We start from the raw sequence: 20,786 nt of genomic DNA on the forward strand, positions 1-20,786 counted from the left end.
GATCTACACTATCTAACAATTCATCACAATTGCTCTGCTCCTGTGATGTGGTAAACTTTGGTTCATATATTTTATGAATACCATCACTTTTTTGATAACCGATCTAAAAGCAAAAAGAATTATAAAAGGCAATGGGGAAAAGATTAGCTTCGTACAGAAAGACAAAAGCTTCCTGTTTGTTACTGAAGCACAGTGTCACATCTTCTACATCTGGCTGTGTAATGAATGCAAAACCCAGGTGGGAAAGACAGAAGAGGACAGATTTTGTGTCTTTGTCTTTTTATTTCTCTGTCTCTCCTAGACAGATGCAGGGGGAGTAGGGGGGCTGTTAGTTAGTAAAAAGTAGATGTGAATAAGAGCACAAAGTTAAGAAAGCCCTTTTTGAAATCTTGGAAAATTTTGCTTCTTTACTGAAACAGAAATAAAGCAGAATTTCTAAAATTTCAAAGACCTGTAATGATAAAATTAAAATAAGCACAAAAATATGTTTATTGATAAGTTATGGCAGTTAAACTAAGACAAATGATAAATTAATGAAAACACAAATAATTTTTAATGAATAAAGTGGTAACAATTGTCCTTAATATCCAACTTTCATTAAAGGTTGAAAAAGAAAAAAAGATGCACAGAAGTTGTGAAATGGATGTTACAGAAAACTTCTATAATGCTGATGCTGATGACAGCGATGGATTAATTCAACAAAGAAAGAGTGGACAAACCGGTAACCAGCAATTTCCTACTATGGAGAATGAAGATTCTGATTGGTAAGCCTATAGCAATATTTAACAGTAGGTAATTATTTCACTATAAAACAAATCCTAATTTGAGCTAATATTCATGATCAACAAATTATGTATTTCTACTAGGGATGTTCAACCTTGTCTGGTAATCAGAAAAATTCAAATTAATAAACAATGAGCTACCATTTTTCGAAGTCATAATAATAAATATCTTATTTAAAAAATAACAACCATGTTTGGAAAATGGGAGAAAAAAGACATTCTTACACACTGTTGGTAGATGAAATTGGTACATCTTTCTTGAAGGGAAATTTAGCAGCATGATTCAAAGTTTCAAATGTGTCATCCGTTTATCCCAACAGCTTTACTTCTAGAACTAGATTCTACAGGAAAACATGACTTCTATAAACATACACACACATTCTAAGGACATTATTATATACTAGAGGCCCGGTGCATGAAATTCGTGCATGGGGGAGGGGCGGGGTTGTCCCTTAGACAACCTGCACCCTTTCCAATCTGGAACCCCTTGAGGGATGTCCCTCTCACAATCTAGGACTGCTGGCTCCCAACTGCTCGCCTGCCTGCCTTCCTGATTGCCCCTAACCGCTTCTGCCTGCCAGCCTGATCACCCCCTAACCACTCCCCTACCAGCCTGATCGATGCCTAACTGCTCCCCTGCCAGCCTGTTTGCCCCTAACTGCCCTCCCCTGCAGGCCTTGTCACCCCTAACTGCCCTCCCCTACCGTCTTGGTCACCCCTAACTGCCCTCCCCTGCAGGCTTGATCGCCCCCAGCTGCTCTCCCTTGCAGGCCTGGTCCCTCCCAACTGCCCTCCCCTTCTTGCCATCTTGTGGTGGCCATCTTGTGTCCACATGGGAGAGGATCTTTGACCATATGGGGGCAGCCATCTTGTGTGTTGGAGTGACGGTCAATCTGCATATTACTCTTTTAGTAGATAGGATAGAGGCCTGGTGCACCGGTGGGGGCCGGCTGGTTTGCCCTGAAGGATGTCTCGGATCAGGGTGGGGGGTCTCTTGGGGTGTGGGGTGGCCTGGGCGAGGGGCCTGTGGTGGTTTGCAGGCCGGCCACGCCTTCTGGTGACCCAAGTGGAGGCCCTGGTATCTGGGGTTTATTTATCTTCTACAATTGAAACTTTGTAGCCTGGAGCAGAGCCAAGCCTTCTACTTGCTCCGTGGCAGCAGCCATTTCTGTTGGGATTTATATATCTTGTATCATTGAAACTTTATAGCCTTGAGTGGAGGCCTAGGCCGGCAAGGGCAGGCGGAAAGCTTGGCTTCCTCCATTGCCGGTGAAACCCAAGCCTCCCTCCTGCTCTCTGTGGCCATAGCCATCTTGGTTAGGTCTATTTGCATATTTGCTCCTGATTGGCTGGTGGGGTGGCTTGTGGGTGTGGCCTGTGGGTGTAGCGGAGTGATGGTTAATTTGCATATTACTCCTTTATTAGATAGGACTAGTGGCCCGGTGCATGGATTCGTGCACATTGAAAGGAAATTAATTAGATGGTGGCTGGTGGGACTGGGCAAGATGGGCCAGACAGCTCTCTCTCTCTCTCTCTCTCTCTCTCTCTCTCTCTCTGCCTCTCTCTCTCTCTCTCTCTCTCTCTCTCTCTCTCTCTCTCTCTCTCTCTCTCTCTTCTCCCCTCTCTCCCCCTTTCTCATTTTGGGTTTTAGGTAACAGATAAGCTCTCTCCACCGGGGGAAAGCTGTCCCCCGAATGCTCCATCGTCATCCTTACTCTCTCTGATCCAAAGGGAGGGGAACACACCCAGACGGCTGGGGAGGGACAGAGGAGACCTCGGTCCGGGGTCCCAGACCCGAGCCGAGTCCAGTGCAGCCGGGGAGCAGGAGGGGTGTCACCGGGTGGGCTGCCGGGTGCAGGTGGAGCGTGAGGCCGGCGTGACCTGGGTGGGGTTCACCCAGAGGGTGCAGGCCCCTGGCGGGGGTGGAGTGCGGGTTCCTGTGCCTGAGCCTCTGTCCTCCCCTTGCCGGGAGGAGGGAACACCTGGACTCCCGCTTCGTGTCCGGCTGCACGCGGTCCGCTGGGTCTCCTTTGGCTGGACACCTGCTGGTCCCGAGCGCCCCTGCCCGGCTGGGCCAGTCCCAGGACCTCTCCTGGCACAGAAGGGGCATCGGACCATCTCTCCAAGCCTGTGTGACAGTGACACCCCCAACAGAGTCCTGGCTTTTGGCACCAGGAACCTCCCCCCACCCAAACTGACTCCAAGTAAACACAGCATCTAAACTGAAGCCAAGCCCGGCTGGCATGGCTCAGGGGTTGAGCGTCGACCTATGAACCAGGAGGTCATGGTTCGATTCCCGGTCAGGGCACATGCCCAGATTGCGGGCTCGATCCCCAGTGGGGGGCGTGCAGGAGGCAGCCGATCCATGATTCTCCCTCATTATGGATGTTTCTATCTCTCTCCCTCTCCCTTCCTCTCTGAAAAAAAAAAAAAAAAAAAAAAAGATGGGCCAGACATGCCTTGGAGCCAAATTCCCACAGTCCTTCCCTGGCAGTCGCACCTGGGGCAGTGCCACAGCTCAAAGGGTGTCTGCAGAGTGAACAGGGTCCCTCCAGCAGGTGGGGTCCCTTGGCCTGGCCTGCAGGGATCGGGCAGAAACTGGCTCTCCCAACATCCCCTGAGGGGTCCTGGAGTGCAAGAGGGTACTCTGCACAGTTGTTCTCGCTTTGCAACTCCTGCGTTGAGCATCTTCCCCCTGATGGTCAGTGAGCATCGTACCTACCGGACAATCAGTGGGTCAGATGGTCGCTTAGCCTTTTATATATATAGATTACTATGTATATAAGACATACAACAGGTCATTATTTATTATACTGGAGGCCTAGTGCATGAAATTTGTGCACGGGGGGGGGTGGTCCCCTCATCCCAGCGTGCACCCTCTTCAATCCAGGACCCCTCAGGGATTTTCAACTGCTGGTTTAGGCCCGATCCCCAGGATCAGGCCTAAACCGGCAGTCGGACATCCCTCTCATAATCCTGGACAACTGGCTCCTAACTGCTCACCTGCCTGCCTGCCTAATTGCCCCTAACTGCCTCCCCCTGCTGGCCTGGTCACCCCCAACTGCCTCCCCCACCATCCTGGCCTCCCCTAACTGCCCCCCCTTCTGGTCTGGTCACTCCTCACTGCCCCCCTGCCGGCCTGGTCGCCCCCAACTGCCCCCCCTGCCGGCCTGGTCACCCCTAACTACCCTCCCTGCCAGCCTGGTTGCCCCATGCAGCCTGCTGTTCAGTCATTTGGTCGTCCCTCACTAACCCCCCTGCCAGCCTTGTCACCCCACGCAGCTTGTGTTCAGTCGTCCATCTGGTTGTTTCAGTCATGACAGCCCCTGACTTTTTATATATTAGGATATAATATGACATGTTAAGGATAAGTAATATACATATATGCATCAAGGACATTTATATAAATACTAGAGGCCCGGTGCACAGACTCGTACACCAATGGAGTCCCTCAGCCTGGCCTGTGGGGATCGGGCTGAAACCAGTTCTCTGACATCCCCCGAGGGATCCTGGATTGGAAGAGGGCGCAGGCCAGGCTGAGACACCCCACTGGTGTGTGATTGGGGCCAGGGAGGATCTGTGGGAGGGCTCCAGGACGTGTCCGGCCCAGTCCCAAGCAGGGCCAGTCAGGGATGGGGAGGGACTGTGAGAGGACTCCAGGGCATGTCCAGCCTAATTCACCCAGTCCTGATTAGGGCCTATTGGGTCCAGCCAGCCAGGGAAGGGCCGCGGGAGGTTGGCTGGCCGGGGAGGGACTGCAGGAGGGTTCCAGGGCATGTCCAGTCTGTCTCACCCAATCACTATCAGCTAGACCCCAGCAGCAGGCTAACCTACCTGTCGGAGTGTCTACCCCCTGGTGGTCAGTGCACGTCATAGTGACTGTTCAAACAGTTGGACACTTACCATATTAGGCTTTTATATATATACTAGAGGCCCGGTGCACGAAATTCGTGCATGGAGGGGGGTTGTCCCTCAGCCCAGCCTGTACCCTCTCCAATCTGGAACCCCTCGAGGGTTGTCCAACTGCCCTTTTAGGCCCGATCCCACTATCGGGCCTAAAAGGGCAGTTGGACATCCCTCTCACAATCCAGGACTGCTGGCTCCCAACTGCTTGCCTGCCTGCCTTCCTGATTGCCCCTAACCACTTCTGCCTGCCAGCCTGATCACCCCCTAACCACTCCGCTGCCAGCCTGTTTGCCCCCAACTTCCCTCCTCTGCCGGCCTGGTCACTCCTAACTGCCCTCTCCTGCAGGGTTGATCACCTCCAACTGCCCTCCCTTGCAGGCCTGGTCCCTCTCAACTGCCCTCCCTTGCAGGCCTGGTCCCTCTCAACTGCCCTCCCTTGCAGGCCTGGTCCTTCTCAACTGCCCTCCCTTGCAGGCCGGGTGCCTCCCAACTGCCCTCTCCTGCTGGCCATCTGTGGTGGCCATCTTGTGTCCACATGGGGGCAGGATCTTTGACCACATGGGGGCAGCTATATTGTGTGTTGCAGTGATGATCAATTTGCATAGTACTCTTTTATTAGATAGGATATAGGCCTGGTACAGGGGTGGGGGCCAGCTGGTTTGCCCTGAAGGGCGTCCCGGATCAGGTGGAGGTTCCCTTGGGGTGTGGGGCGGCCTGAGCAAGGGGCCTGTGGTGGTTTGCAGGCCGGCCACGCCCCCTGGCAACCCAAGCAGAGGTCCTGGTATGTGGAATTTATTTTCCTTCTGCAATTGAAACTTTGTAGCCTGGAGTGGAGCCAAGCCTGGGGCTCCCTCCAAGGCCAGCAGCAATTTGTGTTGGGGTAATAATTGAAACATTGTTGCCTTAAGCGGGTGAGCCCAGCCAGGGTGTGCGGAAAGCTTTGCTTCCCCTGTTGCCAGCGGCAACCCTGGCCTGCTCTCTCAAGCTCCATTCTGACGCCATTTGTTTGAATTTGTTTACCTTCTATAATTGAAACTTTGTAGCTTGAATGGAGGCTTAGGCCTGGCCAGGGCAGGCGGAAAGCTTGGCTTCCTCTGTTACCTAGGAAACCTTGCTCTCTGTGGCTGTAGCCATCTTGGTTTGGGTTAATTTGCATACTCGCTCTGATTGGATGGTGGGCGTGGCTTGTGGGTGTGTCGGAGATATGGTCAATTTGCATATTTGTCTATTATTAGATAGGACTAGAGGCCCAGCTCATGAAATTGGCTTGTGGGTATGTTCCCTAGGCCTGGCCTGCAATCAGGACCATCTTCCACAGCTGCCCGCAGCTGGCCCCACCCCCGCCGCCACCCACCCCCAGTTCCCTGTTCACCATCAGGTGATTGGTGTCTGACGGCCGGGGGAAGGGACTGAGAGGTTGGCTGTTCCCACCCGCTCACTGGCCTCACCCCTACCTGCCCTCAGGCAATCAGCTGCCAGAGGGATGTCTGACTGCCAGCTTAGTCCCAATTCCCCGGGTAGCGGGCCTAAGTCATCAGTCAGTCATCCCCCGAGGGGTCCCAGACTGCAAGAGGGCACACGCCGGGCTGAGGGACTCCCTGAGTGCACAAATTTTCGTGCACTAGGCCTCTAGTATATCTATATATATAAAAGCCTAAGTGACAAGTCAACCACTCAACTGCTTAGGGACCGTACCCATGAACGAATTTCGTGAGCCTGGCCTCTAGTATATAAAAGCACGTCATAGCGACTGGTTGTTTCCGGTCATTCTGCCCTTAGGGTCAATTTGCATATTACCCTTTTATTATATAGGACTAGAGGCCCGGTGCACGAAATTCGTGCACGGAGGGGGGTTGTCCCTCAGCCCAGCCTGTACCCTCTCCAATATGGGACCCCTCAAGGGATGTCCGACTGCCCGTTTAGGCCCGATGGGATCGGGCCTAAACGGGCAGTCGAACATCCCTCTCACAATCCAGGACTGCTGGCTCCCAACTGCTTGCCTGCCTGCCTTCCTGATTGCCCCTAACCACTCTGCTGCCAGCCTGTTTGCCCCCAACTTCCCTCCTCTGCCGGCCTGGTCACCCCTAACTGCCCTCTCCTGCAGGGTTGATCACTTCCAACTGCCCTCCCTTGCAGGCCTAGTCCTTCTCAACTGCCCTCCCTTGCAGGCTGGGTGCCTCCCAACTGCCCTCTCCTGCTGGCCATCTTGTGGTGGCCATCTGTGTCCACATGGGGGCAGGATCTTTGACCACATGGGGACAGCTATATTGTGTGTTGCAGTGATGATCAATCTGTATATTACTCTTTTATTAGATAGGATACCTCCAAAGCACAATGAGTAAGAATCTGAAGGTTTATGTGGCTTCTATTTGGTTTCTAGGACAAAGTTCTTTCCTTTACCCACCACTCACTTCTCTCCTTTTACTCTTGAATGTTAATTTCAACATAATTTTTGTAACACCTCTTGAAAAGGATCCCACCAAGTTTTTGATAGTCCACATGATAAAACTTACAGAATAATACAGCATGAGACTTTCATTCTCTCACTAAGTTCTTCATATAACTGTAATTCCTCAGCCTCTAAAGAATGAAAAAGGAAAATAAAAGTGCCTTCTCTCATTCCAAGGCCTTTCTCAGTCAGGCAACCACAAAAAGAAAGAATGAGCCTACAATTCATGTCATGTAATCTCTATCAGGCATAATTCAAATCAAATCCCATCAGGCAAAGTCTGGGATAATTAAAATGTATAAGAGAACAGTGGTGACCTGGGGGAGAACTTATGAAACCTTGTCTCCTGCTTTTGCTGACTATTCTTTTCCTTATGCTAGACTCCAAGTCCCTATCGGGGACTTGGTCAGGCGGCTGTGGGTGCTAACCCACGCCACCTGGATCCGTGATCCGGGACCTGGGCAGCCGTCTGCGGGTGCTAACCCATGCCGCCTGCCATGGTCCGTGATCCATGATCGTGGACCTGGGCAGCCTGCTGCAGGCATTAACCCACGCCGCCTGCCCTGCTCTGAGATCGATGATCACGGACCTGGGCAGCCGGCTGTGGGCTTTAACCCACGCTGCCTGACCTGGTCCATGATCCCTGATAGGGGCTTTGAGTCAGCTGCCACTGGCGATGGCTGACTCGAAGCCCTTATCCAGGACCTGGTCAGGCGGCTGTGGGCGCTAACCCACGCTGCCTGCCCTCGTCCGAGATCGGTGATGGTGGACCTGGGCAGGCAGCTACGGGCGCTAACCCACGCCGCCTTCCCTGGTCCGTGATCCCTGATCGTGGACCTGGGCAGGCGGCTGCAGGCCTTAACCCACACTGCCTGCCCTGGTCCATAATTGGTGATGGCGGACCTGGGCAGCCGGCTGCAGGCCTTAACCCACACCGCCTGCCCTGGTCCATGATCGGTGATCGTGGACCTGGGCAGCCGGCTGCGGGCGTTAACCCACACTGCCTGCCCTGGTCCATGATCTGTGATGGTGGACCTGGGCAGCCGGCTGCGGGCGTTAACCCACACTGCCCGCCCAGCTCTGAGATCAGTGATGGACCTGGGCAGGCAGCTGTCCTGGTCCGTGATCGGTGATGGCGGACCTGGGCAGCCGGCTGCGGGCGTTAACCCACGCTGCCTGCCCTGGTCCGTGATCCCTGATCGTGGACCTGGGCAGGTGGCTGCAGGCCTTAACCCACACCGCCAGCCCTGGTCCATGATCGGTGATGGCGGACCTGGGCAGGCGGCTGCAGGCCTTAACCCACACCGCCTGCCCTGGTCCATGATCGGTGATCGTGGACCTAGGCAGCCGGCAGCGGGCCTTAACCCACGCAGCCTGCCCAGCTCTGAGATCAGTGATGAACCTGGGCAGGCAGCTGTCCTGGTCCGTGATCTGAGATCGTGGACCTGGGCAGCCGGCTGCGGGCGTTAACCCACGCCGCCTGCCCTGGTCCGTGATCCCTGATCGTGGACCTGGGCAGGCGGCTGCAGGCCTTAACCCACGCCGCCTGCCCAGCTCTGAGATCAGTGATGGACCTGGGCAGGCAGCTGTCTTGGTCCGTGATCTGAGATCGTGGACCTGGGCAGCCGGCTGCGGGCGTTAACCCACGCCGCCTGCCCTGGTCCGTGATCCCTGATCGTGGACCTGGGCAGGCGGCTGCAGGCCTTAACCCACGCCGCCTGCCCAGCTCTGAGATCAGTGATGGACCTGGGCAGGCAGCTGTCTTGGTCCGTGATCTGAGATCGTGGACCTGGGCAGCCGGCTGCGGGCGTTAACCCACGCCGCCTGCCCAGCTCCGTGATCTATGATCGTGGACCTGGGCAGCCAGCAGCGGGCCTTAACCCACGCCGCCTGCCCAGGTCCGTGATCGGTGATGGCGCCTGCCCAGGTCCGCGATCGGTGATGGCGGACCCGGGCAGGCGGCTGCAGGGGTTAAGGCCCTGCAGCCGCCTGCCCGGGTCCGCGTCCCCCATCAGTGATGGCGGACCCGGGCAGGCGGCTGCAGGGCCTTAACCCCTGCAGGGCCTTAACCCGGGTCCGCGTCCGCGATCGGTGATGGCGGACCCGGGCAGGCGGCTGCAGGGGTTAACCCCCTGCAGGGCCTTAACCCGGGTCCGCGTCCCCGATCGGTGATGGCGGACCCGGGCAGGCGGCTGCAGGGCCTTAACCCCTGCAGGGCCTTAACCCGGGTCCACGTCCGCGATTGGTGATGGCGGACCCGGGCAGGCGGCTGCAGGGCCTTAACCCCTGCAGGGCCTTAACCCGGGTCCGCGTCCGCGATTGGTGATGGCGGACCCGGGCAGGCGGCTGCAGGGCCTTAACCCCTGCAGGGCCTTAACCCGGGTCCGCGTCCGCGATTGGTGATGGCGGACCCGGGCAGGCGGCTGCAGGGCCTTAACCCCTGCAGGGCCTTAACCCGGGTCCGCGTCCGCGATTGGTGATGGCGGACCCGGGCAGGCGGCTGCAGGGCCTTAACCCCTGCAGGGCCTTAACCCGGGTCCGCGTCCCCGATTGGTGATGGCGGACCTGGGCAGGCGGCTGCAGGGGTTAAGGCCCTGCAGCCGCCTGCCCGGGTCCTCGTCCCCGATCGGTGATGGCGACCCGGGCAGCCGGCTGCGGGCCTTAACCCCTGCAGCCGCCTGCCCGGGTCCGCGATAGGTGATGGCGGACCTGGGCAGCCGGAGCTAACCGCCTGCCCCAGTCTACCATCATGGCTTGGATCTCACTGGCATGGGTGCTGCCCTTTCCCCCCGCCATCTTTGCTGGTTTAACGTGTATATTTGCTCCTGGTTGGCTGGTGGGCGTGGCTGGTGGGCGTGGCTGGTGGGCGTGGCTTATAGGTGTAGCGAAGGTGCGGTCAATTTGCATATTACTGTTTTATTAGATAGGATATTTTAATCATCACCTGAGAATATTGTATTTTGGTCTTTTTAAAATTGATTTGGGAGAGAGAAGAAGATAGAGAGGGAGACAGAGATAGAGAGAGAGAAAGAGAGAGAGAGAGAGAGAGAAAATCATCAATCAGTTGCCTCCCACATGCGCCCCAACCAGGGAGCAAACCTGCAACCTGAGGATGTGCCCTAATCAGGAATCGAAACAAAACCCTTAGTTGCACAGGACAATGCTCCAACCGCGTCACACCAACCAGGGCTACATAGCTATATATTTTTTAAGTATTGTTGGCTTTGTTTTAATACTCTTACAGGCTCAGGCTCAACTTTGAAAATAAGAATCTCTTAGAACACTTAAGTCTTTTTGTAGGTATATGATACTGATATTCTTATGCGTGCATTTGCTCCATAAAAAGGTAATTCTAGCCCTGGCAGGTGTTGTTTGGTTGGTTGGAGTATCATCTGGTACACCAAAAGGTGGTGGGTTTGATTCCCAGTCAGGGCACATACCCTGGTTGCAGATTTGATCCCCGATCAGGGCAAATGCAGCAGGTAACCAATCAATGTTCACTGTTTTTCTCTCACATCTATGTCTTGCTCTTTCTCTCTCTGTCCCTTTCTCTCTCTCTCTTTCTGTTCCTAAAAATCAGTTTTAAGAAAAGTAAATATAATTTTCTGTTGGTAAAACTAGATTTTTAAGTATTTTTTGTTGTTGTTAATCCTCACCCAAGAATATTTTTCCATTGATTTTTAGAGAAAATAGAAAAGAGAGGGAAAGACAGAGAAACATTATTGTAAGAGAAACACATTGATTGGTTGCCTCCTGCGCAAACCCTGACCAGGGCCCAGGTCAGGGAGGAGCCTGCAACCAAGGTTTGTGCCCTTGATAGGAATTGAACCCAGGACCCTTCAGTCCACAGGCCAACACTCTATCCACTGAGCTAAACTGGCTAGGGCAAAAAATTGCTTTTTATATAAGACTAGAGGCCCGGTGCATGAAATTTGAGCATGGGGGGTCCCCTCAGCCCATCTGGGACCCCTCAGGGGATGTCCTGGGGATCGGGCCTAAACTGGCAGTCGGACATCCCTCTCACAATCCTGGACCGCTGGCTCCTAATTGCTCACCTGCCTGCCTGCCTGGTCACCCCTGACTGCCCCCGCCCCCCACCACCAGCCTGATCGCCCCTCACTGCCTCTGTGTGCCAACCTGATCGCCCCTAACTGCCCTCTGCTGCCAGCCAGGTAGCCCCCAATTGCCCCCTCCCTGCCGGCCTGGTTGCTCCTAACGGCCCCCCCCCAACACCAGCCTGGTCACCCCTTACTCCCCCCCCCCACCAGCCTGGTTGCCTCTTACTGCCCCTTCTGCCATCCTAGTTGCCCCCAACTGCCCCCCCCCCCGCCAACCTTTACTAGTAACAATCTATCACTTTTGGATTATAAAGTTCTGAAATATAAAAACCACACTTTCTGTAACAGTATCATTAACACATACTATGTTCTCAATAAGTGTATGTCCAATGCATGTATAAATTGTTGAATGGATGAATGAATGCCTGTTGGTGAATTTGTTTATCAAAAACATCTTGACCAGCTGGTATGGCTCAGTGGTTGAGCATTGACCCATGAACCAAGAGGTTACTGATTTGATTCCAGGTCAGGCCATATGCCTCGGTTGTGGGTTCAATCCTCAGTAGGGAGTATGCACGAGGCAGCCGATCGATGGTATTTCTCTCTCATTGATGTTTCTATCTTTCTATCCCTCTCCCTTCCTCTCTCTCTCAAAATCAATTTTTAAAAAATCTTTAGTTTATTGAAAAACTATTTTCAATATGGCCCAGATATAAATTCCATTTTATTAAAAAAATATGTATAATATTTAGAAATTATTTATAATTGTAGCTAGAAATTGAATAATAATATAAACTCATTTGCCATCATAGTACCGTATTTTTCCTTGTAAAAGTGCTATTTTTTCCTAAAAGCGTTACACTGAAAATCGAGGGGTATGTTATACACGGAAGTTAGGCAAGGAGGGCACCATGCGGGTGTGTAGCTGCCCATACCTTGTCAAATAGGCTTCCTTCTGTTTGCAATCACGAGCCTTATCATTACTGACATCAGCTGATGCCCTTAATTGAGGTGGAGGTGGAGAGTGCGCAGATGCAATAGGAATTAGAGGGTTTTGGGCCCATAAAGATGTAAAAAAATAAAAAGATAAATACCGGTAAGCGATTGTCTTACTCTGCAAAATTCAAGCAGAATGTAATCAGCTATGCAAGAGAGCATGGAAATAGAGCTGCAGAAATACAATTTGGACCTCCCTCCAGTGTGTGTATGATCAGACATTGGAGAAAACAGGAAGAACAACTCCTTAAGATGCCAAAAAAAGAAGAAGGCCTTAAAAGGAAAATCAGCAAAATGTTTAAAATATTGATTTTTTAATTTTGGGTTGGAAAAGTGGGGTGCATCTTATACATGGGGACATCTTATACACGGAAAAATACGGTACTTAAGCACACTTAAAAATAAGTATTACTTTCAAAGCATGTTGTGAAGCACATGTTTTTAACCCAGATTTTCTGAGTTTGAATTCTGGTTCTGCTATTGACTAGTTTTGTAGACTCTGGCAAGTTACTTAGCCTTTCTCTGCCTCATTTTCTTCCTCTGTAAAATACCTAACATATTGCCTACCTCCCATAATTTTTGTGAGGATTAAAATGTTCATAAGACATGTAAAATGCTCATAGTAATGCATAGTAAGTCCTCAAGAAGCTAATATCATGACTATTATAAAAGGGTTTCCTTCAGGTAAGAACTTAAGTCATACTTTCCTAATAGGTCTCAGGGCCAGTAAAAACTTGTTTTTATTGAACATGACAATAAAAACCATTGTATATTATTAATAAACATTATGTTTTTCCTTTTGCTCTATCATCTTGATCTAATTTTAATACATTGTGTTAATATTATTAATATATCTACTTTGTCCCTTAATGTTATTCTTTTTATTTATTGTTTAATCCCCCTTATAGAAGTTAATTACAAATTCAGAGATTTTATATATGAAAAATAATAGGTTAGCTATTCTTTGTATTTTAAGTATTTAATATTTGCCTGAAAAGAAATGTTTATTTATTTTTTTTTAGGTCAGCAAAGCAAACATCTAGTGAAGAGAAAATATATAGTGAAGAGAACAAGGTATTTTAAAAATGAAATTATCAAAAATATTATCTGTAGTAAAAATGCATTATAAAAATATAGTGAAAAATAGAAAATCTTCCTTTGTTGTAGAGACATTTATTTTAAAAAAGTAATTTAGAAACACTAGTTATTGATAAAGGTACCTATTTGATAACAATAAGTTCCTTTAAGAATACCTATGTGTTGGCTTTTATAAAAAGGTGGATATTTATCCATACAGTATGCACTTAGTATATTTTATCAACATTTTGAAAACAGTATTATTTATTTGTAGGTTAAAGAGAAAATTGATTCCGTGGATGACCTTGATGACTTAACTCAGTCATCTGAAACAATTTCAGAACATTGCGAGTTGCCTTACTCCAATTATAAGAATTCCATGTTGCTAATTGAACAACTTAGCATGGATTGTAAAGGTAACATCATTGTATAAATGTAAAGCCTTTTTCTGTATAATGTAGAAATATATGCACAACTTGTCTAGTTCTGCACCACAGAGGATATATTGTTGAGGTATTTATCTGGGAAATATGTTTTATATTAAAACTAGAGGCCCGGTGCACAGATTCGTGCACTGGTGGGGACCCTTGGCCTAGCTTATGGGGATCAGGCCAAAACCAGCTTGGTACACGGATTCATGCACTGGGCCTCTAGTATGCATATAAGATCTTTGGTTAATTTCTTCCTGCCCTCCCCTGTCCCCCCTTCCCTCTGAGATTCATCAGTCTGTTCCATGTTTCCATGCCTGTGTGTTGAGCATCTGCCCCCTGGTGGTCAGTACGTGTCATAGCTACCGGTCAAACGGTTGAACTGTTGAACAGTCGATTAGGCTTTTATATACCCAATATAACCCAATATAATAAAGAGCTAATATGCTAATTAGACTGAACAGCAGAACAACGGTCCGGACAACCTTCAGGACGAAGCCGGGGCTGCGAGGGCCGGCCGAGGCTATGAGGGGCTGTGAGGGCCAGCCGAGGCAGCCGGGGCTGCGAGGGCCCAGCCCCTTGCATGAATTTTGTGCATCAGGCCTCTAGTATATAGATAAAATGAAAGTGATTGTGTGCCATTCCACCTCCTGGAACCTTGGTCTCTATTGCCGCCATAATTATTATACACTTAAACATTCAGATCTCATCATGTGTAAGACCAAGCTATTATTCTCATTGCTCTAAGGTTAAAGGCCATAATCCTCTAGCTTCATTTTGTACCATCCTTCTTTCCATCTATCTTATAGCCAATGTCTTATATGTTTTTCCCTATAGTAGAGCTTTTTTCCAACAGTTTGGTTAGGTAAACTACACATATATGAAGTGTATAACTTTATAGTTCTGATATATGTGAACAAATATGAATTCACTAGCACAATCCAGATAGTTAACAATCCATCACCCCTAAAAGTCTCCTCATGACCCTTTATATCTCTTATTAAGAGACTGCCAAATTGTTTTCTGAAGTAGTTGTACCATTGTCCATTCCCACCAGCAGTGCATGATATCTTCACAGACATTTAGTAGTGTCAGTTTTTAAAAACCTTAGCCATTCTGATGGGGGTGGGGTGTATATATCATTACTAGAGGCCTGGTGCATGAGAATTCATGCACTGGAGGGGGGTCACTCAGCCTATCCTGCCCCTTCTCACAGTCCGGGAGCCCTCAGGGGTGGGAGGCGACCCGGCAATCAGGGGAAGGCGACGCCCCATCACACCTCTGCTGCTGCCACTGCTGGCAGCGCAAGCTTCGGCCGGCCCTGGTTACCTGAACCTCGGGCGGCCCTGGGCGGCTTGGCAGCCACCATCCTGCGCCTTTGGCCGGCCCTGGGCGGCTAGGGGGCTGAGGAGACAGGAGGCAGGTGCACGGAGTGACCAGGCCTGCCTGGGGGTGGGCCTGGCCTTGCCATGCGCCTGGAGCCCTGGCAGGGCTGAGGGGACTGGGCGCCACCATCTTTGAGGGCATTGCAGTCAATTAGCATATTCCCTCCTTATTGGCTGTGGGCACCGCCATCTTTGAGGGTGGGGCAGTCAATTAGCATATTCCCTCCTTATTGGCTGTGGGTGCAGCCATCTTTGAGGGCGGGCAGTCAATTGGCATATTCCCTCCTTATTGGCTGTGGGCGCCGCCATTTTTGAGGGCAGGACCGTCAATTAGCATATTCCCTCCTTATTGGCTGTGGGTGCCGCCATCCTTGCAATGGCGTGAGGTTCAAGTAGCATATTCCCTCTTTATTAGATAGGATGGAACATCTTTTCATATGTGTATTTGCTATCTGTACATCTCTGAACTGTCTGTCTGGATCTTTTGCCATTTTGAAAATTAGGTTGTCTTCTTATTTGTAGTTTTAAGGATTCTTTACATATTCTACATACAATTCCTTTATCAGCTATATTTTTTTGTAAGGGTTTCTCCCAATCTATGGCTTGTCTTTTCCTCCTTTACACAGTGTCTTTTGAAGAGCGGCTCTTTTTCTTTTTGATAAAACTCAATTTTCCTTTGTTATTTTATAGATTTTGCTTTTGTTATTCATGTCTAAGAATACTTTGCCTAGCACAAGGTCACAACATTTTCTTTAAAGAGTTCCCTTAGAAGTTTTATACTTTTAGGTTTTGTGTTTAGATCTATGATTCATTTTGTGTTCTCTTTTACATATAACGCAGAGTATGGATCCAAATTAATTTTTTTTGTGCATGGATATTCAAGTTCTTCCAGCACCATTTTTTAAAAAGGCTATATTTTATTTACTTCATGCTACTGTGTCTTAGTCAAAATCTAAGGATGCCAAAATACCAATTAGAAAGAATATATGCACCCCTGAGTTTGTAGCAGTGGCCTGGTCCACGAAATTCGTGCCCTGGGGAGGGGTCCCTCAGCCCAGCCTGCCCCCTCTCACATACTGGGAGCCCTCAGGGGATGTCCTACTGATGGCTTAGGCCCGCTACCCGTTGGGAGCAGACCTAAGCCGCAGTCTGGCCTCCCTTTGCGGGAGGCGACTGGGCTGATCAGGGGAAGGCGCAAGCCCCATCACCCCACTGCTGCAGCCACTGCCAGTCACCGCAACCGCCCAGGTATTTTCATCAACACGGACTCCAGTCCCTTCACCATGAAAAAATGACAACTTTCTTTAGGCATTTTCAAGATGTGTCTTTCATAGGATATGACATTTCTTTCTTTATTTTTCTTTTTATCTTCACCTGAGGATATGTTTCCATTTATTTTTTCCCCTCCCAACCGATCCCAGGCTCGGCCCCTGCCCAACCCTAAAGCCTCTGCCCCAGGCTTTAGGTTTGGGAAGGGGTTCCCCTCCCCCAGCACCTCTGATCCCAGGCTCGGCCCCTTTCCAAGCCTAAAGCCTCCGCCCCAGGCTTTAGGCTTGGGAAGGGGAACCCCCCTCCCCTCCAATCACAGGCTCGGCCCCTTCCCAAGCCTAAAGCCTCTGCCCATTGGCCGGCTGGGAGTGACCTGGGTGCTGAGGAGGTTCCCGGGACCCAGGTATGTATGCAAATTAACCGCCATCTTTGTTGGGTTAAATTGCATACTCTGATTGGCTGTGGGCGTAGCGGAGGTATGGTCAATTTATATGTTTCTCTATTATTAGGTAAGATAGCCAAGATATGGAAACAGCCCGAGTGCCCATTGTAGATGAGTGGCTAAAAATGATGTGGTACATTTATACCATGGAATACTACATGACTATAAAAAAGAAGGATCTCTTACTTTTAGTGACATTATGGATGGACCTGGAGATTATTACTGTGCTAAATGCAATAAGCCAGACAGAGAAAAGAAAATTATCATATGATGTCATTTATATGTGGAATCTAATGAACAAAATAAACTAATGAACAAAATAGAACCAGAAGTATGGATACATCGAACAGACTGACATCGGTTAGGGGAGGTGGGGTGGGGGAGACTAGATGAAAGAAGGTGAAAAAATTAGCCAAAGAACATATATGCATAGCCCATGGACACAAACAGTGTGGTGATGGCCAGAGGGAGGGGGTATGGAGGCTAGGTGGAGAGCGGTAATGGGGGATAAAATTGGGATCATCTGTAATAGTGTCAACAATAAATAATTTTTTTTAAAATCTCAGAATATAATTGTGAATTTTTCTATTTTTCTTTTAGTTGTATCCATTTGTACTTCATGTATTTTGAAACTGTTATTAAGTGCATGATCATTTAGGATTGTTATGCTGCTTATTAATTTATCATTATGCAGTGACCTTGCTAATTGCTGATATTATTTTTTGCTCTGAAATCTACTTTAATGTTAAGATAGTCACTTACCTCATCCTTCTTTTATCAGGTGTTAGTGTTATTTATCTTATTTCTATGCTTTTAAAAAAATTGTGTCTTTATGTTTAAATTTAAAGTGCATTTCTGACAAATATCATGTAGTTGGGTCTTGATTTTTTATCCAGTTGGACAATCTGTCTATTAATGGAGGTTTTTAGACAGTTTTCATTTAATGTGGTTGTTAATATAGTAGGTTTGAATCTGTCATTCATGTGTTTGATTTTTTTGGTTACATCTCTTTTTCCTGTTTTCATATTTTTTTGTCTTTTATAGTCAAGTAATTTTTATGATTTAGTAGTATTTCTTTTGGCTTACTAGCTATAACTGTTGCTACTTTAGTGGTAGGTGTAGGACTGATTTATGGTAAATGATTATAAGTTGTCATATTCTACAGGTAATATTATAGCACATCATCCTCTCTAATAAAGAGGGAATATGCTAATTGACCCTCATGCCATTGCAAAGATGGTGGCACCCACAGCCAATAAGGAGGGAATATGCTAATTGACTGCCACGCCCTCAAATACGGCAGCGCCCACAGCCACAAGATGGTGGTGCCCAGTCCCCTCAGCCCCCCAGCCACCCAGGGCCGGCCTGAGGCGCAGGCAAGCCTCAGATGGCGGTTGCCCAGCTGCCCAGGGCTGGCCCAAGGTGCAGGCAAGCCTCAGATGGCAGCTGCCCAGCCACCCAGGGCTGCCCGAGGCTCAGTCCGGAGGCTTGCGCTGCCGGCAGTGGCAGCAGCAGAGGTGTGATGGGGGCATCACCTTCCCCTGATTGCTGGTCGCCTCCCGCCCCTGAGGGCCCCGGACTGTGAGAGGGGGCAGGCCAGGCTGAGGGACCCCCATCTAGTGCATGAATTTTCATGCACCAGGCCTCTAATATGTAATATAATAAAATTACAGTAATTTATTTTCATTTTTTCTCTGCTACCCAGATTTGTCCTGGATCTGTGGGATTATATTTTTCATTAAGTTTAGAAAGTTTTTGGTCATTGTTTCTTTAAATATTTTCTGTCCCTTCCTCCTGCTTCTTTATGCTACATTAGCCATTTATGGTTTCTCACAATTCACTGATGTGAAAGTTACTAATCTTTTATTTTGTGATTTCTAATATGCATTTATTCCCACCCAGCATATTTTTCATATCAGACATTATAATTTGCATCTCTATAAGTGCTATTTGAGTTTTAGAATATAGGTTTCATGCCTCTACCTATATATTTTTTAGCTTGTTTTGGTATATAGTTGAGTTACTTAAAAACAGTTTGATCCTTCTTGGTCTTGCTCTTATGATTTGTTAGGTGAATCCAGAGCAATGCTTGGCTAAGGACTAATTATTCCCCACTACTAAGGAGAGACCTTCCTGCCTACTCTATTCCTTGTCCTGTGAGTTATGAGTTTTTCAGCCTGGCTAATGGGAATAGACACTATTCCTGGTGCTGAGTGAGCACCAGGCACTGTTTCCTCTACTCTTTTCACATGTTTGTTTTCCCCGGTCTCAAGTGATTTCCTCACAAGTATGCACTAGGCATTACTCAGCTGAGTACCCTCTTCAGATCTCTAGGGTATTTCTGTTCTACTCCCTCCTCCCCAGGGTCCAGACCTGTGATCTCTACCTGCCTTTGTTTTACCAGACCCTCAGCTTCATCACCTAAGTCAAGGAGTCTGGTGGACTCTACCTCAGTTCCTTCTTCCTGCTTTGTGGCCTGGAAATTCTCTCAAGGCAGTGAGCTGGGACATTCATTAGGCTCACTTCATTTATTACTTGAAGTCCATTGTCTTGAAAATAAGTTTTTAATGTGTTTTGTCTGTTTTGTTTTGGCTTGTTTCAGGTAGGAAGATAAATCAGTACTTGTTGCTCCATCTTGCTAGAAGCAGATTGCATAGAACTTTTGCAGGTGCTGTAGAGTGTCTAGAATGCTCTCCTTCCTCCTTTGTCTGATTGCTTCCTGCTCATCCTGCCTTTGTCAGTGTAGCCATCCCCTCATGGGAAATCTTCCCTGGGCCCAGTCTAGATCAAGTTCTGTTATGTAACCATAGAACTCTGTTTTCTATGTATATATCTGATTTATGATGATCAGTTTATTTGTCTTTCTCCGCTGCTAGACTTTAAGCTAAATAAGAGCCAGGGGTTTGTCTGTTTTATCTGCAGAGCTTAGTCTTCCACATGATAGGTACCCTTCAATGTATGAATGAATGTGAATATGCACAGTTCTTTATGTACAAAAATAATTCATATATTTTTCTATTTTTTTGTTTTCTTTCTTATGCAGATTCTATTAGCTTATTGAAAATCCAGGATGCAGTTCTTTCATATGAAAGATTAATAGAACTTAGAAAAAATCACTGTGAACTGCTTACTGGGAAAATTAAAAAAATGGAAAAGAGGATTAGTGGACTACAGAAGGAGTTATCAGAAACAAAAGAAATGAAATCACAATTAGAGCATCAAAAAGTGGAATGGGAACAAGAACTCTGCAATTTGAGGTATTGAATAATTTGGTTTTAAAGAAATATTTGAATATTTACTTTTATTCTACATATATGTAGGAAAAGTTTTTCAACTGCCTTCTTACCTTCTAAGATTTTATAGGGAAGAACACTTCTTTAGTAGTATGGAGTATGTCATTTTTGGAAATAATATAGCAATTTTTAATAGTGCATAATTCTAGTAATAAGTTAATGTATATTTTTGCATATCATTTGAATGACCATATAGAAGTTCACCAAATGGAAACCTCATTATTTATTTAACAAATTGAATTTTGGTTGTTTTTCATTATTGTGTATTATAATTAATGCTTCCAGGAATGTCTCATATATGTTTATTTCCACATTTTTTATTATATACTCTGAATACATTATTTAATAGAGTATTATTATTTGGTTACATGTAAGAACTTTTAAAAAGGATTTTTATTCATATTTCTAAATTGTTATCAAGGTAGTTCATACCAACAGAGTTATTAAATGACCATTTTTATCAAGTCAGAAAATTTTAAAAAAACTAATGCAGTTTTAGTTTTAATATATGCATGAAATGAAAAGTAAAATAGAAAGTGATGACTGATTAGTTTATTCAGCATCTTATACATAGATAAAATTAATTAAAAGGTCCATACTGAAAGGTCCATACTCTTTATTGTTGACTTAATATGAATTCTATTTTGTCCTAATAAGGATTTTAAAGTGAACTATAAAGTAAATAATGACCGACAAGAGAA

General features: G+C 47.7%; 1 protein-coding gene across 5 annotated transcripts in view; it reads left to right on the forward strand.

Moving 5' to 3' along the window:
- ANKRD26 (ankyrin repeat domain containing 26) overlaps positions 1–20,786 on the forward strand; it is a 104,676-nt gene that overhangs the window by 46,982 nt on the left and 36,908 nt on the right. For all 5 annotated transcript variants that reach the window (XM_079768371.1, XM_079768372.1, XM_079768373.1 and 2 more), the window contains 4 exons: positions 604–764; positions 13,214–13,265; positions 13,543–13,684; positions 19,836–20,049. In XM_079768371.1, coding sequence (XP_079624497.1) covers positions 604–764; positions 13,214–13,265; positions 13,543–13,684; positions 19,836–20,049 — 569 coding nt within the window. The remainder of the gene's footprint in view (positions 1–603; positions 765–13,213; positions 13,266–13,542; positions 13,685–19,835; positions 20,050–20,786) is intronic.

The sequence above is a fragment of the Cnephaeus nilssonii genome, assembly GCF_951640355.1.
Source record: "Cnephaeus nilssonii genome assembly, chromosome: 4".
In the NCBI taxonomy this organism is placed as follows: Eukaryota; Metazoa; Chordata; class Mammalia; order Chiroptera; family Vespertilionidae; genus Cnephaeus; species Cnephaeus nilssonii.